This window comes from Chrysoperla carnea, chromosome 1 (genome assembly GCF_905475395.1).
Source record: "Chrysoperla carnea chromosome 1, inChrCarn1.1, whole genome shotgun sequence".
NCBI lineage: Eukaryota > Metazoa > Arthropoda > Insecta > Neuroptera > Chrysopidae > Chrysoperla > Chrysoperla carnea.
Window position 1 is genome coordinate 39,079,380 of NC_058337.1, and position 21,640 is coordinate 39,101,019.

Sequence of the window (21,640 nt, forward strand, 5' to 3'; positions counted from 1 at the left end):
TTTTTTTTTAAATACATGGAGGCTCTCGTGTAAATTTTGTTTTGTAGTCAATATTTAAACAAACAAAAAATTAAATAATTCTTATATTTTACACGTAATTATTTTAATTTACATTCTATGTTTAAAAATAATAATTTATATCTTGGCTAACCGAAGATTTTTTTTTTGTAGGCAAGAAAAAACAGTAACGTGTCATTTTTTGTCTATTTTGACATGCGAAATTTTCTCATCTTGGAACATTTTATGCAACAAAAATATGTGAGAAAATTTCTATTTAAGATGGTTTGCGCTTCGTCATAATATAAATGTACACACTCTAATTGGAAAAAAAATTGAACCAACTTGAAATGATTTTTCTCAATACATACAAATTTATTCGTCTTATAAGACCTTTGATTTTTCATTCAAATCGGTATGAACTAATATACAAGAGTGATTCAAAAATTCATTGTTAAGTAAGTACTTTGATAGTTTACTTGAATCACCTACACCGTTCTTAGGCAATCCGAAACATTCTGATGAACAGAAAGTTCCAGTAATTTTAATTACAGCGATGGCAAAAAAGAAATGCAACAATTTATAAACTTGCGTAGCCATATTGTCCCGTGTAACTTCAGTAACAGAAAACGACTTTTGAATCATTGATCAATATAAAAAAAGGCAAATAAAAGGTGCAAGTAAAATTTGCAAGAGGAAAATAAACTAAGTATTTAAACTTGAGCATAGGCCACGCCTATGTTTATTAGATTTTTTTTCTTACAGCTGCAGGCGTGTACTTATAAAAAATATTTTTATTTTCGAAATAACTGTATATTTTGACCGTTTAATATGCCTTATTCGCATAAAGCCTTTCTGCCAAATCTTTAATGACATGATTGTCATTTTTTAATTAAGTAAATGCAGGCATTTTTTTTCATAGGCAGGAAGGTCGAATTTTTAATTTTTTTTCCGAAGAAAGGACCCGAAAAATTTTTAAGTGCATGACACAAACATAAAATTTGATGAAAATCGGACTCGGGCAGATATCAAATAGCATGTGACGCCACTAAAATTTTTTGAAAGCCCTGAACGGACTCCTTGGTAATGAAAATTTTTTGGGATCGCCAGGTTAGATAACAAATAAGCCTTAACCTTTCCAACAGCCTCTCAAATTTCTATCATTAAATAAAGAAGTTATCAAAAAGTGTACACCTATTGCCCTACTTCATGACAGCTGTGTAGCCCTAAGGATTCCATTTTAAAATTCCCTATAATAAATTAAATCATATTTCAAAATTCCCTAAATTAATAAATCATAATTCAAACTTCTCTAAAATAATAAAATTATATCTCAAATTCTCGATAATAAAACCATAATTGAAAATTCTTTAATTTTTGTATATTTTTTGAAAAAATAATAAAAATTTACCCGCTTTAGAAAGAATTAAATTTTAGCATACACAATTAAATGCTCAACAGCAGAAAAAATTAAAAATAAAATTTATACATTTCCTAATTTTTTTAGAAGAATTTTCTATCAAGTAATATTTTAAATCATGTTTTTATCATTTTCCTTAAACAAAGATAACAATCTTTGACTGGCACACCTATATATCTCGACTATTTGTCTTATAAGATTGAAACAGTTAACATTTATATGGGCATCAAATGCAAATAGATGCCTTTCACATTTTTGGTTCAAGTTTTTTTTATCAGGAGTGTACCTATTATATATATACTTAAGTATAATATAATTTTTTTTTTATTAAATATTTATTTTCAATATATATATATTTTTTTTTATATTATATACACAAATATTCAATTATTTTGTTAATAAATTGATTAAATTTTTAATAGTATTAAATATATTTTTTTTTTAAGTTTACGTTAGGTAACAGGTAAGTTGAGTTGAGAAAATGAAACGATCATCATTTTGTTTTCACCAAGGTTTTCTCAACTAGACACAATTTTCAAAAAAGCGTTTTTTTTTTCTCTTTTTAATACAATTAAGACAGAGATAGATCATATTTAGAGAGAGTGAAAGAGGTAGTCAAGTAGAGAGTGGTAGTAATGTCTTATTTTTAATAAATCATTTCGATTAAATGTTTGTACTTCATATTAACTCATGGATTCGGATTTGAATTTACAACAAAACTAAGCTACCCTCTTGAATATATCGAAACCCAATTTAAAAAAAAAAACGCCACACTCCAAGTTTTTTTTTGTTTAGTTTGTAGAAATAACATCCAATAATCACAGAAAAGTATTTTTTTTTAAATTTTTATTTTTACAAATTATTTTATGTAGAATATTATTATTTTAATTAATAATATTTTTGTAAGTATTTTTTGTTTCTTTTTATTTATGTATATCATCTATATAAACAAAAAAAGAAAGAAATACAGTTTTGTTATTTGTTGGTTTTTTTTTTACACATATACACGGTGTTTAATATAATATACGTTTCTTTTTGTCACAAAACTTTTGTTTAATGTGACAACGTAACACAATCGTTATTTGTTTTAAATAAATAACGACTGTTTGTTTTTAAGTCAGTCGATCTTTTTTTTAAGTCTTTGGGTACGTTACGGATGTGAAAAGTGAGTGTGTTTTGTTATTACAACTTATGACGATGTTGTCGACGTCGAATCATCACTGTTACTACTTAAAATAATGTTCTTTCGTTTTTCTTGTTCTTGTGAAATACATACGGCACAATATATCGATGACGATTTCGATGATATTTTTTTATTATTATTTAATAATGATGGTGACGGTTTTGGTTGTTGCTGTGATGGTGGCGGACATGTACAAGGTGGCGGAACTGGATAACAACAGCAATATCACGTGGAGCAGGCCATCCATGATTGGCATGTGCACGGATAACATCCAGCTTGTGTTGGTATAATTGGTGTATAATAATATCCATTTGCAAATAGTAACGTAGCCGGTTGCGTTGTCTGCTGCTGTGATTGTTGGAGCCTCTGTTGTTGTTCTTGGCACATAACTTGTAATGCTAAATTTTCAATTAAATATAGTGTTTGACGTCGTTCATGTCCCATTAAACATACTGTAGATTCTTCGACAACTGTATGTAATAACATTAGATATTGATATTTGAGGGATTCCTCTTCCGGTTCAACAAAATGATTCCATAGATAATTCTCCAATTTGGCACGCTGTTGTATAATATCAGGGAAATCAATAAAAAATCGTGAACACATATAACGCTCCAATGTTTTTATATAATCAGGTCGTGCGGGTCGATACATTTTCACCAATAAATAACAATATTTCAATAAACCACCACCACGTATTTCCTCTGGATGACGTGTTGAGATCAATTTCTTATGTAAATGATATAGCGCTTCTTGGAAATCACCATACACGGATTCACCAACAACAGTTGGATAAAAATTTTCACTGATTGACAATTGAGAATATTCATAAAATAATAATAATGAATCTAATACAATTTGAAATGAATCAACAGAGAATTCAAATTGACGTCGCATTGTATCAACGAATTTTAATTCAACATTTTTATGTCCACGTGAATTACCTAATGATATTAATGACCAACGATCACCGTCACCATTATTCACTTTCACCATTTTACTAACATATGCTTCTTTTAAACTACATGTTGATATACGTTTACGTATAACACCTTCCGGTAATAAATCATATAATGAACTTAGTACAGCCGTTTTAATACGATCATAATTACGACCACTTGTTAATTCAACACCAAATATTAAATCTAAATCATTATATGGTTGTGATTCGGTTGCTAGTACATGCGATGCAGCACCACCATTTAAACGTATATCACGTACACGCATATTAGCACCACCTTCATGTATATCGCTTTCTAATTTATCACGTACAATACTCACTAAATCACGTAAACGTACTTCTAATGTTGGAAAATTACCACGTCCATGTATGCTCACAACTTCATCCATAACATCATTTAAACGTCGGACTTGTTCATAACTTAATACAGCCATTCGTTGTTGAGTTACTGCATCAAATGTCGTCGTTGATACCGACGTTTTATTTACATTATTATTTATTTTATTATTATTGTTATTATTTATATTTGTTATTAAATTTTTATTTTGTTTTTGTGTTGATTCATCTTTTTCTATAACTTGCTGTTGAACATCATCGATAATATCGTTTTCATTATTATCAACTTTATCATGAATATGATTTGATGACCATATTATTTTATTTTGATTCGGTGTTTTTAAATTATTATTATTATTATTTAAATTATTATTATTTAGAGTTAATTCATCCATCATATTAATTAGATGTTGTTGATTGCTGGTTTGTTTGTTGATGACGTATTCGCTATCTTCAATATCGTCTTCATCCACCAACTCCTCTTCACTACCAACAAAATCAAAGGAGTCACACTGAAACGAAAAAAAATTAAAAATTAATAAAATATTTTTAAATAAATTATATATTATTAGGTAAGTAGGTCTACATAAGAACTTCTCTGTATTTAATTAACTAAGTACTTAATTTCTCTCTAAATATTATTCAAATAAAAAAAATTATGCGTGTGGTTGAACATTATTAACATTTAAATGAAAAAAATTTATTTTTAAAATAATATTTTTTGTATTATAAATAAAAATCAATAATAAAAATAATCCAATTATATTATTTACTATGTTTTCTACAATTCAACCTTTTTTTTCAATCATAACATGTAAACAAAGTTAAAAGTACAAATTATTAAATTGTGCGCTTAAAATATTTTGATAAGGAAAACGTACCTAAATTTTCTTCAATTCTGTGTAAATAATTAAAAAATAAAAAACTTTTAAAACGATAAAAATAACACACACTTTTTTTAATAAAAAAATACAAATATAATAGAATCGGAATGAATATGTGTGGTGTAATACGATAACTACACGACTGACATATTAAACATGCGACTGCGACTAGAGAGTAGAATGTATAGTCAGGTTTTAGTATACGATCAAACTCACGAAGAACGAACCTTAGTATGAAAAGTCTTTCAGCACAGGCGCATCACCACTTAGCAACTTAGTAACTGCTTTGATTTTTATTATAAATTTATTATTTTATTAGTGTGTTTTTTTCGTTTTTATCTGATAAAAATAATTTTTTTTAATTACTATTAATTTGCTTACATATAAATTTTAAGTTTTTTAATTTTAAATTATTATTTTTTTTTTTAAATTAAAAATTTTTAAAATGTTTGGTGTTTTTTTTTTGCTATATAGAGTTTAATTGCGTAATAATTCAAGGTTAAAAGAACGCAAGTTTTACAAATTAGTTCTTTATACCATAATTTTTGTGTGATGTTTGTCTATAATATTGATTTACACAATTGTTACTTTTTTAATCAATTCTAAGGAATCGATGATAATTCAATTAAAGCTAATTAATGCTAATTGTTAATTACAACTTATGTTGTAAGAAAGAAAATAAAAATGAAAACTTAGAAAAACGTGTTGAAAAATCAAAGATGATTCTCGGAAAACTAAGAGGTTTTGTATGGAAACATATATATTTTCACCAATGAATTTAAAATTGAATGGATTAAACTAACATTATTTTCGAGGTGTGGTTCAAGTTGTGCCGTAATAACTTCGTAACCTACTTGTTAATGGAATCTACTTAAAAAATTTCTTCTGAAAAATCGATGGAGTAGCCCAAAATATAATACTGAAGAGATTGACATGCATGTTTTAGAAGTTTCCAGAAATTTCCACAAAGTTGCGATTGTCTAGAATGTTTCAAAATGTTCTCGAATCTTAAATTACTAATTCCAAATTTTTTCGCATTATTTCTTATAATTTTTATATCATGTATATAGTTTAGTCCCAAGTTTGTAACGCTTAAAAATATTGATGCTATGAACAAAATAATTTTGATATAGGTAGGTATTCATAAAATCACCTAACTAGTCAATTTCCAATTGTCCGTCTGTCAATACGATAACTCGAAAATGAAAAGAGACATAAAGCTGAAATTTTTATGGCGTGCTGAAGACGTATTGGGTTGTGGGTCCGTTGGACCCAACTTGTAAATCGTTAGAGGTAAAACAAAAGTTTAAATGTAAAAAATGTTCCTTATCAAAAAATAAACAACTTTTGTTTGAAACTTTTTTTCGTAAATATCACTGTTTACTCGTGAGGGCGCAAATTAGGTTAGAAAAAATATCATATACTATAACCACTGGTAAAGTGAAAAGAAATACACTCTTATTACTTTGGAGGGTAAGAGTGGCTATCTTTCTTATGACGTAAAACAACATAAGATTGAGGAAAGAACACTGTCTATACATGGTATTTTAATAATTAATTCAGACAATTGTTTGTTTTCACTTTTCTATAAGTTTTAATAATTGGTGGGACTGTCAAATACTTTCAGATAGGCGAAGCATCGTGCAGAGGATAGGTATGCAAATTTTATATAGATCAGGTGCACGATTTTAAAATAAAATTTGAGTATGAACACGTTTGTTGATACATTTCATAATGTAATAGGATTAACAATACTAATCTGGTATTTTCAACCGGTACATACTAAGAATAGTTATTATTATCCCATGTATATATGAAATATACATGGTATATAAAGTTTAATCCCAAGTTTGTAACGCTTAAAAATATTGATGCTACGAAAAAACTTTTGGTATAGGTGTTCATAGAATCACCTAATTAGTCCATTTCCGGTTGTCTGTCCGCTTGTCTGTCAACACAATAACTCAGAAACGAAGAGAGATATCAAGCTGAAATTTTTATAGCGTACTCAGGACGTAAAAGGTGAGATCGAGTTCGTGAGCAATATAGGTTAGTTGGGTCTTGTGTCCGTAGGACCCATATTGTAAACCGTTAGAGATAGAACAAAAATTGAAATGTAAAAAATGTTTCTTATAAAAAAAATAAATAACTATTATTTAAACAATTTTTTTGTAAATATCACTGTTTACCCACGAGGGCGCTAATTAGGTGCAAATTTTATGTGTGTGTGGCTATTTAAAAGTGGATGTCTTTTTTTATTTAAGTGGCGTCAAAAAACAAACGATTGCGTTATCAACACTGTCTGTACATGGTGTTTCAACAATTAACTCAGTCAATTGTTTGTTTTCACTTGTTAAACAATAAAATCCGATTTGCACATCATTAGAATAGTAACTACTACAAAGATTACGTCAAACGGAGACTAAATTTAAAACTACAGTTTTGTTTTTTTAAAGAACTGGTTGGCGTTATCTAGCGATCCTAATGTTGCGGTGAATATAAATCCATATAGTTTGCATTTTTTTGAATTAACTTTAAATAACAACAAGTGGGTGTCTGTAACATATGCACTCCATATATTCAAATATCGTCTGGATAGTAAACTTTCGAATAATAAGGCATACTCAAACTCCCCAAGTTTCGAAATTGCTCCATAACTTTTTTTGACTACACTTTATTCGTGAGAGCTACATTATTTTATTCAAGGAAAGTGTACTTGTTTCGATTTGAATATCTGCTTTTTCTCTATGTATAAATTTGTTAACATTTGACATTGAAAATGAAATTTTTATAGAAATGCATATTGTATGTATAAAGTTACCTTACTTCCACTTTAGTATTATTTTGTAAGCAATCGATAAGGAATAACTAAAAAACGTTTGTTACACTACAACCAATTTGTACTTAGATCACGTTATAATATTTAAATATTCTATAATTAAATGCAAAAAATATGGTCATAGACCCTAATCACTTTTCTAATTTACAACTTTGTCATTTACTTTACATAATTGCCTTAAATATACCTTTGCCAATGTCCTATGATGTCTCAAAAGAAATTATAAAGAGCGCTCTATGCAATTAAGGATGTTAAGAAGAATTTCAATTCTATGAGAAACCTTTTAATTCGTCTTGTTAAATTTTGTATTCATTCCTGTTCTTAGTTTTCGTGAAAAACAATGTTACAAGTTACTTAAGATGGGATATTACACTTTATAAAACGACGGCTTGAACGGTTGTAATCATCAAAGCTCTCCGAAATAATTAAAATTAGGTTTGAATTATTAAAAAATTTAATATTTTCTGTAAAAATTAAAAAATTTATCAAAATTTAGTTGGATAATTTAAAGTTGGAAATAGATGAGGTATCCATGTATTTAACTTAAGACAAAATCACCACTCTAACTTATTAATCGATGGCTTAACAACCCATCGATTTGCTTAGCAACCTTAAATAACAAGAAAAACAGATTTTTAGAGACAAAATAAGTGAGAGAAATTTATAAGATCTTGGTATTCGCCTTCCCCGTTTAGTCTTGGTTTAGCTGTAACACCCTCAGTATTGTTCTTGGTCCTGCGTACTTAAGATTGGTCTTGCAAGGCAATTTTTGGTATTAACCACTTACTCATTTATTAATGAGAAGCACTTCCTCGTTTTTAAAGTTTTGAAATTAATCTAAATACTGGCAAATCTACCTACTGGCTAAGAACACATTTTTGAAAATGTTATGTTTAATGTTTTTTGTAGTAATTAGCTTTTATGTTTTTTTAGTAATTAGTTGTTATGCTTTTAGTAATTAGCTTTCATTCTTTTTAGTAATTAGATGTTATGTATTTTGGTCATTATTTTGTCGTATGTGACAGTTTTAAAATAAAATAAACAAGTCTGCATGACAAAATTTAAATATTCGTTTCTTTTCATCACTTGATTTAAAAAAGAAAAACATGCAGACACTTTTTACCAGGTTAAGTATTTTCAATTAATAACTAAATAAATATGAAATACGATCAATAATAATATTGTTCCTGATAAACTACAAACATGGTTAGATCGAATAATATTCGAGTGAAATCATGAAAAAATAAATGCAATACGCGTTGTTTTCAGTTATGATAATAAAAATAGCTATTTAGAACCCTTGAAGAAGGGTTGATATTCCAGAACCTTTGTTCGTGAAATTTTCTAAAACTATGATTGTTTTCACAGAAATTTAGTGTTTAAAGTTAAAAATTCGAATCGTATTAGTCTATAAATTCAGATCCATTCAGTTATTAGTGTTTTGTATTAAAAAGAGTAACCGTTAATTTTTCAACAGGACTTCGTCTTGCTACTATAATTATTGTATGTATAAATAGAAGTGTATACTAAAATAAACTAAAAACTACGTTAAATATGAATAGCTATTGTAATAACTTAGCGGTCTTTGCACGTTATACATATTAATTGAGTTTATGAAAAAAATTAAAACTAGACACTAAATATGATCAATAATGGTTATAGGTATTACTTATAATATAAAACAATATAGTGCTTATTTGCACAGTATGTAACACAACTTTTAGTAACTATATGTTAAGTCTATTAACACGCGATTCAAGTGTGCGTATCCGGTACGTCACGAGTCAATGTGTAATATCGTTCAATTAAAAAAAAAATCCTGTGTACGCCATACAACCTCCATATACAAATCAAAATACACTATCCGAATACAAACACATGCAAAATATATGTATAGGGGAGAGATACCATTTCTCAAAAAAACAAATGGCTCAATTAGGACCGACAGTCAGAAGACCAGCGGATAAATTAAATATAATGCACTTCAAGTTGCTATTGATAAATGATAAGTAAACAGGTGATCTACATTGGAACTACTGAAAAAATAGTCCACTTCCTGTTTGATAGTACAAATTTTTATCGCCTGTTGAAGGGATTTATCGGATTTAAATTTGAATATTTTTACTCGCCTTAAAGATGGTAAGTACAAGTATTGCCAGCTGGTAGTCGAAATTGTAACTACTGAATTCGGGGCTTCTTCTAATTTTAATTAGTAAGAATAATTATCGCCAGTTGGCGAATTGCAACTCCCAGTTATCAATAACAAAATATTCCCCCAAGTTGCAGTCTTAGAAAAGCGTGAGTCGTTTTATGAAGTGGCTTTTTTATCAAAGGAATTTTATGCCAAACCTAGAACATCGTTTATTATTAATTTTGAGACTGAAAGACTGATTCATATTTTGATGCAACCACAAATCAGTAAAAAGCCGAATAGATTAGATAATAATATTTTTTTCTGCAAATTTATTGTAAACAATATTGACAAAGATGAAAATTTTAAGTATGTTTCGAATTAAATTATTATTTTGATGAATAGATAACAAAAGCCATAAATTGTAAGAAATTTTAAGTAAAATGTATACTTGAAAAACAAAGAATTGGTTCTAAATATCTTTATTTCTGTTTTTCTCAAAATCCGCTTTGCGTTTTTTCGAAAACATTACTAGCTTTATTCAGAAAAAGATGAAAAGGAAAAAAGAATGATGCATTTTTAGGGGGTTCGAGCTCAAGATACCTATAGGTATTGTTTTTTATCATCCGGACCACGGCTGAGATAACTTGTGACTTGCGCAAAACTAATAAATATTGACTATAAAAATTGACCTTATTAAAGCCACGTATATATATAGAGGTAAAGTTCACAAAATCTACGTTTATAATATTTTCAACACAAATAATAAAAATTTCCACGTTGTTGTTGAAAGTGAACGAACACACATACATAACTACATACAATATAAATTGATTTGTCATACTTTTTATTATTCAATAAATTATAAAGCCCCATCATAAGAGACCATGTGCTCATATGATACCAAAATGTTTATAATTCTTTTTGTCTGCTATTTAGAGGATTGGCTCATAAATTTGGTAATTAAATTAAAAAAACTTTTAACAGAAATAAAACCGACTGAAAATTATTGTTATTTTTGGAGTCGGTATCAGCCAAGGAAACAACTCTGACAGAACAGTTTGCTACATTAGCTTGGCTGACAACGACTCCAAAAATAACAATAATTTAAACTACAATATATTATCGTTATTTTTTTATTTTTTAGTGCATGTTAATTTGTTTTGAAAAAGTATTTCTTTTGAAATCGGTTTTCTTTTTGTTAAAAGTTTTTATTTTTTTTTAATTTTGTGATTTTTAGTGAATCTGAAGTACACTAATTTGTCCCTAAAAAAGAATCATCGAAAAAGGTGGGCGTGATATTGAGTTATTCGTCCTCTTGTCGTGCATATACTTAATGCAAATTTAACACTTTTATGACTTTCTCATGGATGCCGTTGTTAGAACTAGACCAAAATGAAATGGGACCACACGGGAAGCACCAACTTTACAATAGGTAAAGAATCTTCAAAATCGGTTCACCCAGTCAAAAGTTCTGAGGTAACACACACACAAAAAAACAGTCGAATTCATAACCACCTCCTGTTTTGTTTGAAGTCGGTTAAAAAGATGAAGTTTTAACCGTGTCTTGAGTATCCAATTTATGTAAAGTTTTCTTTAACTTGCATATTTCGATGTACATTCTTCTTAAAAGAAAGCCTTAGTTTATCGCAATGGAAAGACATTCACAACTTTTTCCATAGAAATAAACGGCAGAATGGCAGGAAAAACTCTTCGAAACATGAAAGTCGGAAAATTCAATTTCCATAAATTTAGCACGATTAAAATTCTCTGATGCTATGATGCTATCTATATATGTAAGTATTAAAAATAAAGTTATAAATAAAAATTGCCATTTAATATATGAAATTATTATTCATTAATAAATTATAATATGACAGGCATTCTTTGATGTCGTATGTAGATTTGTTGTTTGTTTGCCAGTAGTGAACACAAGCAGAGTGTAGAAGAAGATAACCAATAAATTCAACTGCATATTTTTCAATTTTTATAACAACGTCAGTGAATTCATAATAGTGCAGGCACTGAAGATATTTGCGTATTTAAAACATCCATTTGAAAAATTTTTATTTTCTAAATAAAATACAAAATTTCTATCAAAAAAACGTTCATGCCAAGACAACCCCGACTGGTTTGTTAAAAAGTGTTTTTTGCCATCGCTTTTCAGAAGGGTGAACCTAATTACAAGTACTCACATTTTTGCTACTAAAGTTATAATTTTTAGAATGTTGGATATTTGGCCTTAGCTTTCCATTAGGGTCCACTTTTCTCTATAAATATTGTCGAAAGTGTAAATAAGTGAAATTCGCACTTGAAATGTATCTAAGAACACCCTTCATTAAATTACCCTTTTCCTTAGAGCCTTCTCCCAACTGAACCAATTTTGAGGATCATTGCTTTTTTTACTTGTTTCGCTTACGCAATCCTAAACTCGAACTGGAAACATAGCTAAGAACACTTCCCATTAAATTACCTTTCAAACGAAACAAAAATAATCCAAATCGTTTCATCCTGTTAAGCGCTACGATGCCTCAGATAGACACACATAGTGGTCAAACTTATAACACCCCTTTTTTTGGTTCGGGGGTTAAAAATAAATGTAGGTACTTTACTGATTCGCAAAATTTACATTTTTCGACAAATCTAGTATAGGAATGCAAGAAATTGACATCTGATTATTATATTTTGTCCTTTAGGACATGCAAGGCTTTTTATCAAGAATAACTTTTTTTCATACATAATACAAATTTAAAAAAAGTTTTCCATGTTGTGTCGGCTTAAATAGACACACTGTATATGGTCGTATTGTAAAAAAAAAAGGAACATTGATCCATTCTTTGGTTCTAAGCTGGAAAATATTTTATGTTATAAGTGCTGCAGTATCACGTTTAATAAACCATTCAATTTTAATTAGACTATGCAATAGTTAGATAGTAGAAATCATCAATGAAAAACATACAAGCAGTTATCTTATCAGTTCTGATTTTTTTTATGTATAAATAAACCTGATAATAAAAACAAACAAAATAGTTACTTGAACAAAAAGTGTTTAATTATAACAAAGCGTGGCTGCTAAATGGATAATATACATCAAATTCCGAAAAAAAATCTCGTCACCGACCAAATCATGTTTGATAAGAACCACAAAAATCAGCATATGCATTGGTAAAATATAAAAATGTTCAACAAATGTCAAGAGTACCATCACTAACACGAACAAAATTTCCAAGTCTATGTTTTTTCAAAACATGTCCCCGACACGAAAGATTTATTTCTAACTCAAAAACAACACTCAAGTCTTTGGAATTTTTTGGTAGAATCCGAAAAATACAATTGATTCTAACAATATGTTAAGAATTTTCTAATTCACACGAGTATGCAATGTAATGTAAGGCTATCCATCGATTATTGTAAATCAATTAATCAACTTCAATCAATTTAACACCATCTCAGTTAAAGCATAACAATAAAATAAGTGTAATAATTTACACGAGCAGTACTATTCTAGGATATGTCACGTAAAAAATCCATGAACCCTAACTTTCTGCCGTATGGTTAGTAAGCTCCTGAGTCGATGCTCTTTACCAAATAAGCACCCTAATGATCGCACAAAAGTTACATACTGCCGAGCAGACATTTCTCGACCCTAAAAGTCTGAAAAAGAATAACATGGCTTAATTGATATTTGTCGGGAAGGAGGATATGTTTGCTAGTATTACGTAACATTTGTGCGGTCGTTAAGGAACTAATATGGCAAGGAGTAGAAACCTTTTTCAATTTTTACTCATTTTATTTCCCCTCTATTTCGAAAATGGCTTCTCTGCCATATATATGTCCTATTTTTTTACGTGTCATATCCTAGAGTTTACTTTTTGCAATGAAGATAAATTTATCAAAACTATAGGTTTTCACATCTACTTTTCCAAACTGAAGCCTTTGAAAGACACAGAACGTAAATAAATAAAACTATGAATGTTAAGAATACTTGTTGAATTTACGGCTTTTAAATTTAGAAACCAAAAATTATCTTTGTTGTCAAGTTAAAATTAATTTAATTATCTTTGTTGTCACTATTTATTATATCATATACATATCGTCACTGTTTGTGAGTTTGAAATTTTAATAGTTAAGCTAATTTTTTGCACTTACAAACGATTAAATGAATTGTGCATAAATTTGTCAGCAAAGCACCACTCCCGCGAAGTATCTTCGCCAAGTATACTCGCCTAAGTAAGCCAAAGTGAAGCACTCGTCTGCACACTCTTGCCTTACTTCGCAAGTATCTCATTGCCTTGCGCGAATGTCTCGGTTTGTCTTTGACTCGGGTACAAAAAATTTCGCTTTTTACGAAATCGGACAAGGTAAGGCGTGGACAACCAAGACACCACAAGTGTTATTTCCACATTCTCGTGTCTCGCCTGACTTCGTGTACTTCATGTGAGAATTTACCACCTAACTGGTAAAACATTTGGTATAATTAATTTATTTCAATAAATAAATCTCCAACTCTAAGTAAACAAAAATTCATTATTATGTTAAGAACTTGCTTTTTAAAAACATATAGAAATGAAAAATGATGTGGCAAAACAGTCTCGCAACTTCTCTATATATGTATTAAAATTGGTATATATTATTTGAATGAAAAAAATCCCTATGACGTATATACACCCACTCACGTCAATTTTACATCGTATATAGTAGCTAGTATAGCTACTATATTCATTGTTATGAACAGATACACCACCAACAAACTATGAAGTATATACAGAAAATATACTACGTTCTGGTAACAACCACCGCCCACGCAATGTTCGAGGGAAAATGAAATTGTAATTAATTTTTTTGTTTGTATCATTTAAAAATAATCTATTCTGCTGCAGTATCCCAGGCGAAATTGATTCAATTGAAAAAGATATATACTTTGACGTCATTCAGTTTGAGAGCTATATTGAATAATCTCTTTATTGAAAATCTCGAGGCACAACGTCTCGCTTTTGTCTTGTAGGTAGTAACTGAAAAGTACGGATTTAATTTTGTGAGTAAATAAGTGAATTTACTGACATAACTTGAGCTACTCTCTATGTAAGGTTAGGTTAGGTTAAATTGGCTGTCCACGAAGGACACACTTAGGCTATAGAGCCCATTGTGATATAATATATGTGTTACCACCTTTTTCGCTTATAAGTTCATTTATCAGCTCCTCAATTATTTTCAGAGGCTGAGTGCACCTCCTTCATGCATATACCATGCACTATAACAACCTATCACAACTATTAATTAAATTAATTTTTGTTGTGACGGCGGGAAGCGAACCCGCTACCCTATCATACCGCTAACGGAATTGGTTACGCCGTAGTCAACTAGGGTTGACCTCTCTATGTTAGTTGATATAAATATTATTTTTTAGTTTTTGACTATAGGAATTCGATTCTTCTCAAAATGTTAGGTAGAAAACACTTTCTAGAGAGTAATCGTTTAAAATTTATGACAGATTATTGGTTTGAATACAATAATCTGTTTATCGTAATAATTTTAGTTTTGGGAAACTAATTGCTATTTGTTATGACTATTGCAAATATTATAAATAATCATTAAATTTGGGATATATTATTTTAAGCTATCGATTATTCGCCTTCCATCACTCATTTTAACTTTTTGACGTCACCTCCACACATCCCACACATAACAAAGAGGTGCAAAAGTAATACTCTATTGGGACATATTACTGCGAGGAATTATACTCTATTATTGCAAACATTATGCCGTCTAGCCACTTTAATGAAAAGATTGGTTTAATACAGTACCATAGTCGAAGTAAAAGAAGTAGATTTAACGAAAAGATTGGTTCAATAAAATACCGTAGCAAGTGAAAGAAGCCGCTTTTATTAAGAGATTGTTTACAGTTCAAGTTCAACAAAGAAAATCGCTTCTATGGGCTCATATATCTAAAAGCTTCCTAAAAACCATTTTTGCAGAGGACCAGAAAATTGGGTACCGTTAATGATTCTTTGAAATGGAAGTGCAATATGCTTAAACTAGTTGCTTAGTTCACCACAACCTAAGGATAATAAAAATTTCAATTGAGAGAAAAAAGATTTTCAGTTAGAATCAACAATAACATACGAGCGTGTTTCATGTGTCATTTAATGTCTACTTGGCTGATTATATCTTCAAGAATCGGAAACAAAAATTAAAGTATAATAAATGTATATTTATTGAGTATTTTCAAATTAAAATGAATACTTTTGTGTAGCCTTGTATTACCCATTCATACAGTTTGGTGTAACATTATGTATTTCATATACGGTTATTTTAACTGTTTTAACTACACAGAATAATATTTAAATGATGTGGGTGGATATTTATTTATTGAATATGCTTCTTTGAATACATATTTGTATATTAACCAAATGACGCTTCAGGCTACAAAACAAAGATTAGGAACTCAAGTGAGGGAGTTTTGTGTAACAGTTATACTATTATATAATATTTTGATTAGAAAATATTGATATTCTCTTCAATGCCTATAATATGACAATCATAAGCATATTGTTTCTAATTTTGTTGAATGTCCTCTGTTTGGGGGGGGGGGCTATGTCCACAAAAGTAGAGTCTCTAAAGGCTGATCCATCAGTTTTTTTTCAGGTTTTTTTTTTCGAAATTGTTACTAAATCTAAATCACCTAATATTTTCAGATGAGTGATAGTTTTATCCATGAGAATACACTTTTTGGTTATTAATGAGAAACGTATTCAGTTTGGTTGCTGCTGCCGTGAGAATGACAATACCAGAGCAGTGCCACAAAATGTTTGAATATACATCTTTCGATCTAATTTTGAATTTATAAAACTTCCGCCCTAAGAAAAAAATGTGTCAAAAAAATCCATGACATTAGCAGTGGGGCAAAGGAAATAATCTGATTTTGCAATTTGGAGTTGATTAATGCCTTTTTTTTAGGAGAAAGTAGGTGTAACTTAAGCAATTTGCCAAGGAGCACATATTAGTAAAATGGAATACCTTTGATCATATATTGTGAATATTTCAATGAGAATCACACATTACATTAAATTATATTGCAAACATTCAATAGAAAAGCTATATAATATAATACTACGAAAAACAATTTTACTGAAAATAATAACTTTCTTATTCCATTTCAGAAAATATGAGAAAATTCTATCTTGAATGCCTTTAAACATTCATATACAGATTGATTTCCAAATGCAGGAGACATTTTTCACTTCAAGCTTTTTCTTCTACGCATGGTCCACCAGCATAGTTTAGGTTCACGATTTGTAAATCAATCTGCTACCTGATAAAACGTGTTCCAGACCAAATATCAAATTTGATATCCGAAATAAAAAAAATTTGTAATCATGGAAAAAGGGCTTAAAACGATTTTGCATCTTCGATTACAACTTGAAATAATCAGGACTGATCTCGTTCTCTCATTTTTTATTGCACTCACACATTATCCAATACTCAAAAAGATATTTTTGGCATAATCAGGTTATTTCAAAGTTGAACTTGAACGAAATGAGTAAACTAAAATATAGAAAATAAAATTAAAAGAACTAAAATCAGTACAGGCCAAATTAAAAAAAAATTTGTGAACTTCTATATGAACCAATAAATATCATTCCCTTTATTAACACCGCTAGGAAGCTTTAGACGTAAAATTAAAATAGAAAGAACGTGTCAAAAAAAGAGCTAGCTGAATATTAAGTACTGAAAATTGTATTAAGTGCTTCGATTCCATTTGGAGTTGAATTGAGATGTAGTAAAGGGTAAAAGTAGAGAATGTGTTTGTTAAATACAAAATATGGATTTTCCGCTTGATATAATTGCAAACATTTATCAAAAGCGCAGAGGAAAAAATATTTATGAGGCTCTCGAGAGATTAATCCACTACGACTTACTTTAGTCAGTCTATATTTATGGAGGTTAAAATGAATTTAACATCCAGTCGAATCAAAAGTTAAAAATGTTTTTTTCTTTTTCACAAATATTACAAATATTGTGTAATAATAAAACAAAACACAAAGTACAATCACAGAATATGCTGGGGGTACAATAATCATAATAATAATAATAATATTGTTTACCAAATGACGTCAGATAATATAATACTATAGTAAGTACTTAACATGGTGTAAGTATGTATTTGTGTATGTATTTTGTATGTATGTATGTATGTACGTGTGTGAATAGAAAGACCAACATACAAGTAAAGAGAGACAGACAATTACAGAAGAATCGAGTAGTTTCCATTTTACGTAGGTACATTGTTGTGTTGCTCTCATGTGGTTCTGTTTTGATTATAAAGGTACTATCATAGGCAAGAATTATGCATGAAAATGATTGTTTATTTCTAAAACGAAGTGGAAATTAGTTTAGTAGAACGCAGTTTACAACGGCGAAAGGTTAACGGTTATTTTACGGACATACAACAATAAAACTACATCCGTTGCTATGTTTATTTGATACTGTCGACAATACGATAAGAAAAGCAAAATTTCAGTAGTTGATATAAGCAAAAATATGAGCCGTTTCACAAAATCAACAATGATATGTGCTGAACGAGGAAAACTCCAGTAACTGGAAAGCTGGAAAGTACATAATACAGAGATAAAACTATCATGTGCTATAAATAAAAATGAGTTAAATTGCGACCTTTCCACACATTCAACTTCCCATATGATGAAAATAACTTTCTCTTTTTTTTTTCCTGAAACGCTTTAAATTTAATTATAGTACTACAACGATGTGCAGCTCCGAGGTTACATACGTCCGCGTTTTATGCAAGACGTACTGAGATCAATACCCGACACTGGGGAAAGTATTAGCCAATTGTCGAAGGAAATGGAGCTATTGCTTTTGTATATGATGGTTTAATTATGGAAAAATGTCTTCAAATGTCCATCGATCCTACCAAATAAATGTCAAAAAATGCCCATCGTTAAAACAGCTCCTGCGCTACGAATTTTTTTTAATGTTATACAAATTCATAAAATCAATTATATTGTATGGTAAATATTAGTTTTACAGAAAAATTGATCAGAAGATAAATTCTTGTTTCATTTATTCTCTACCATTTTACTATTTATCTACATTTTCAATATCTTAATATTAACAGAAAAATTTCACCTTTAGTTTTTCTCATCTCTCCAACGCCTCGTTCGTTTGCTGGTTTTTGACCATCAAACGTATCCTGAAACTTTTTATTTGGTTTTTCAAACCGATTACCAAAAATTTTTCGATACTGGGAAGTGAATAAATAAAAAAAAAAAAAATCAAGAAAACTTAAACGCTTTTGTAATTAGCTGAACTAAAAGGTAGAAAATAATGTCTTTAAATTCAAAAAAACCATTTTATCGTAAAAATCGTGGGATGCTTAACTTCAATTATTGTATATATTTTATAGACAGTGGTAGTCATGTTAAAATATCTTAAAAAGCACCCGACGCTTTTTTTACCATAAAATGATTTTTTTGAATTAAAAGAAATTATTTTCTTCCTTTTAGTTCAGCTAGTTACAAAAGCGTGGTTTAGTTTTTTTAAACTTTTATTTATTTTGTGTTTTTTAGTATTTCAAATTATTATATTTATCAAATTCACAGTATAAATATGGTGGGAGCGCAAATAAATTTTCAGATATGGAATTTGTTTATCTCCAAAATCCCGATCAGAATTACCAAATAAACTTATTAAATTATTGTATTGTCGTTGATCCTTGATAAGTTTGCCAAATTTCGAGTTAATCCGACGTTTTTAAAAGGGTCAAAATCATGTTCAAAGCTTTTGTTACAAATTAACATACAAACATACGTACGAAGCTAATAAGAGCGTGTTAATTTCTTCTTTTAAGATTCGGCGTAGAAATTGATAAATCTCAATTAACGATCTTTAATGCACGTTTAGTACTCGTGACAAAAAATGGAACTGAATTTCCCAATTTTTAAAAACTTTGCAGAAGTCCCGTAAATGTTTATTCGAGGGTAACTTTTGAAAAATCCAAGCTCATAAAATATTTAAAAAATACCCCTACCTCTTAGATAATCAAAAAGTCCTTATCCCAACATAAGCTCATTCTACTATACGGTTTCTAGATTATTTTGTTTATTGAGGAAATGCCGAAGATCGAAAATCGTCTAGTTATGTGATATTTTCGTTGGTTTTAGAAATGACTATAATCCTTCTCCAGTTTTGTTCGTGATAGTATGCATGGTATGTATATACTGTACTTCTGTACTTGTAGTTTATCTATATGGCATGTTGTTTAAAATGTGTGTAGGCGTTGGGCGACATAATTGAAAGGTATGCTTCGTTGGATATGTTATAGGGTTGCTTGTATATGCATGCATTTGTTACGATGCGCGATGTCAATAATATATTGAATAAAACGACAGATTGTAAAATACAAGTCGAATATACATAAAATTTACTTCTACGTACGGCCTGTGAAGATATTATACAAAGTGTTTACAAAAATATTGAACATTAATATATCTAAAAACCGTTCTTTTGTAAACCGTAGTAGTCGAGATAGAAAACGCCTAAGCTTATCAAATACTAAGACTGGTTAGTTTCAACCTGCTCTTTTTATACCATGTATATGAAATATATCAAGGTATAATAAGTTTAGTCCCAAGTTTGTAACGCTTAAAAATATTGACGCTATGAACAAAATTTGGGTATAGGTGTTCATAAAATCATCTAATCACTCCATTTCCGGTTGTCTGTCTGTCTGTCTGTCATCACGATTACTAAAAAATGAAGAGATATCAAGTTGAAATTTTTATAACGTGCTGAGGACGTAAAACGTAAGGTCAAGTTCGTAAATGAGCAATATAGGTCAATTGGATCAGGACCCATCTTGTAAACCGTTAAAGATAGAACAAAAGTTTAAATCTAAAAAATGTCCCTTATAAAAAACTTGACAACTTTTGTTTGAAACATTTTTGGTAAACATCACTGTTTACCCGTGAAAGCGCAAATTATAGAGTATGTATTATATGGGTATATCAGGTATATGTGTGTGGCATGTGTGTATGTGTAATGTGACAGAGTAATCCACACTGTCTATACATGGTATTTCAACAATAAACTCAGTCAATTGTTTGTTTTCACTTGTTTGACTGTAGAATCTGCTAGTCTTGTTTACAAATGGCAGAATAAAGTTCCATCTTATTTGTTTCTCTCCCAATTAGGCTACGTAGAAGGCTAGGATTTCAGAGATGGTCAATTAGGCTCTGCTTCTGAGAGGTTTATGTACTATCGGTTTTTGCCGATGAGACACTTTAACCTCGTGGCATTGTAAGTCAATAAGTTAATAATTCAAGAAGGAAAGCGATGAGAAAAGAGCTTGGAATTTCATACGGATGAATCGAAGCTAAAAAGTAAAATGTGATAATACTGTGTGATGCTTATTTACGATATATCTATCTTATCTTACGTGCAACCGTGTTGCGATCATTATCATTATAGCGGAAGTCCCTATGATCGATCGCTTTATCAAATTCCTTAGAGAGTCCAGGGCTACCGATTATTTCTAAGCTTTCAGCAAGTTAATTTAAACCTGTTATTTGTGTCAAAACATTGCATTGATATCCCAAGACTATCAAAGCAAATAACTATCATTTAACATTCAGGTGAATTCATTATGAACTGCAAACCACTTTTAAATGAAATTGTTCTTAGAAAGGTCAATGTTATAGGTGGAAAAAGGAACGAATTCGTCATGTTGTAAGATATCGAGGATACTATCGCTTCTCATAAACCCTCTTTCATTTTTGAGATACTATTCATCACAGAGCTTTGCACCTATAAGAGGCAGCAGGTAGAAATATTGCAAGCCTTGTCATAATAAGAAGACTTCTCTGAAACTGT

The 21,640-nt window shown here is 29.6% G+C and overlaps 1 protein-coding gene across 3 annotated transcripts in view; it reads right to left on the reverse strand.

Moving 5' to 3' along the window:
- Window positions 1-2,403: 2,403 nt before the first annotated feature.
- Window positions 2,404-21,640, reverse strand: part of LOC123305194 (terminal nucleotidyltransferase 5C) — a 59,683-nt gene continuing 40,446 nt past the window's right edge. For 2 of the 3 annotated variants that reach the window (XM_044886837.1, XM_044886838.1), the window contains exon 2: window positions 2,404-4,409. In XM_044886837.1, the coding sequence (XP_044742772.1) occupies window positions 2,826-4,409 (1,584 nt within the window). In that variant the 3' untranslated portion in view covers window positions 2,404-2,825. Of the gene's footprint in view, window positions 4,410-4,778; window positions 4,938-21,640 lie in introns of those variants that run through there. The other variant, XM_044886839.1, reaches the window with a different exon arrangement.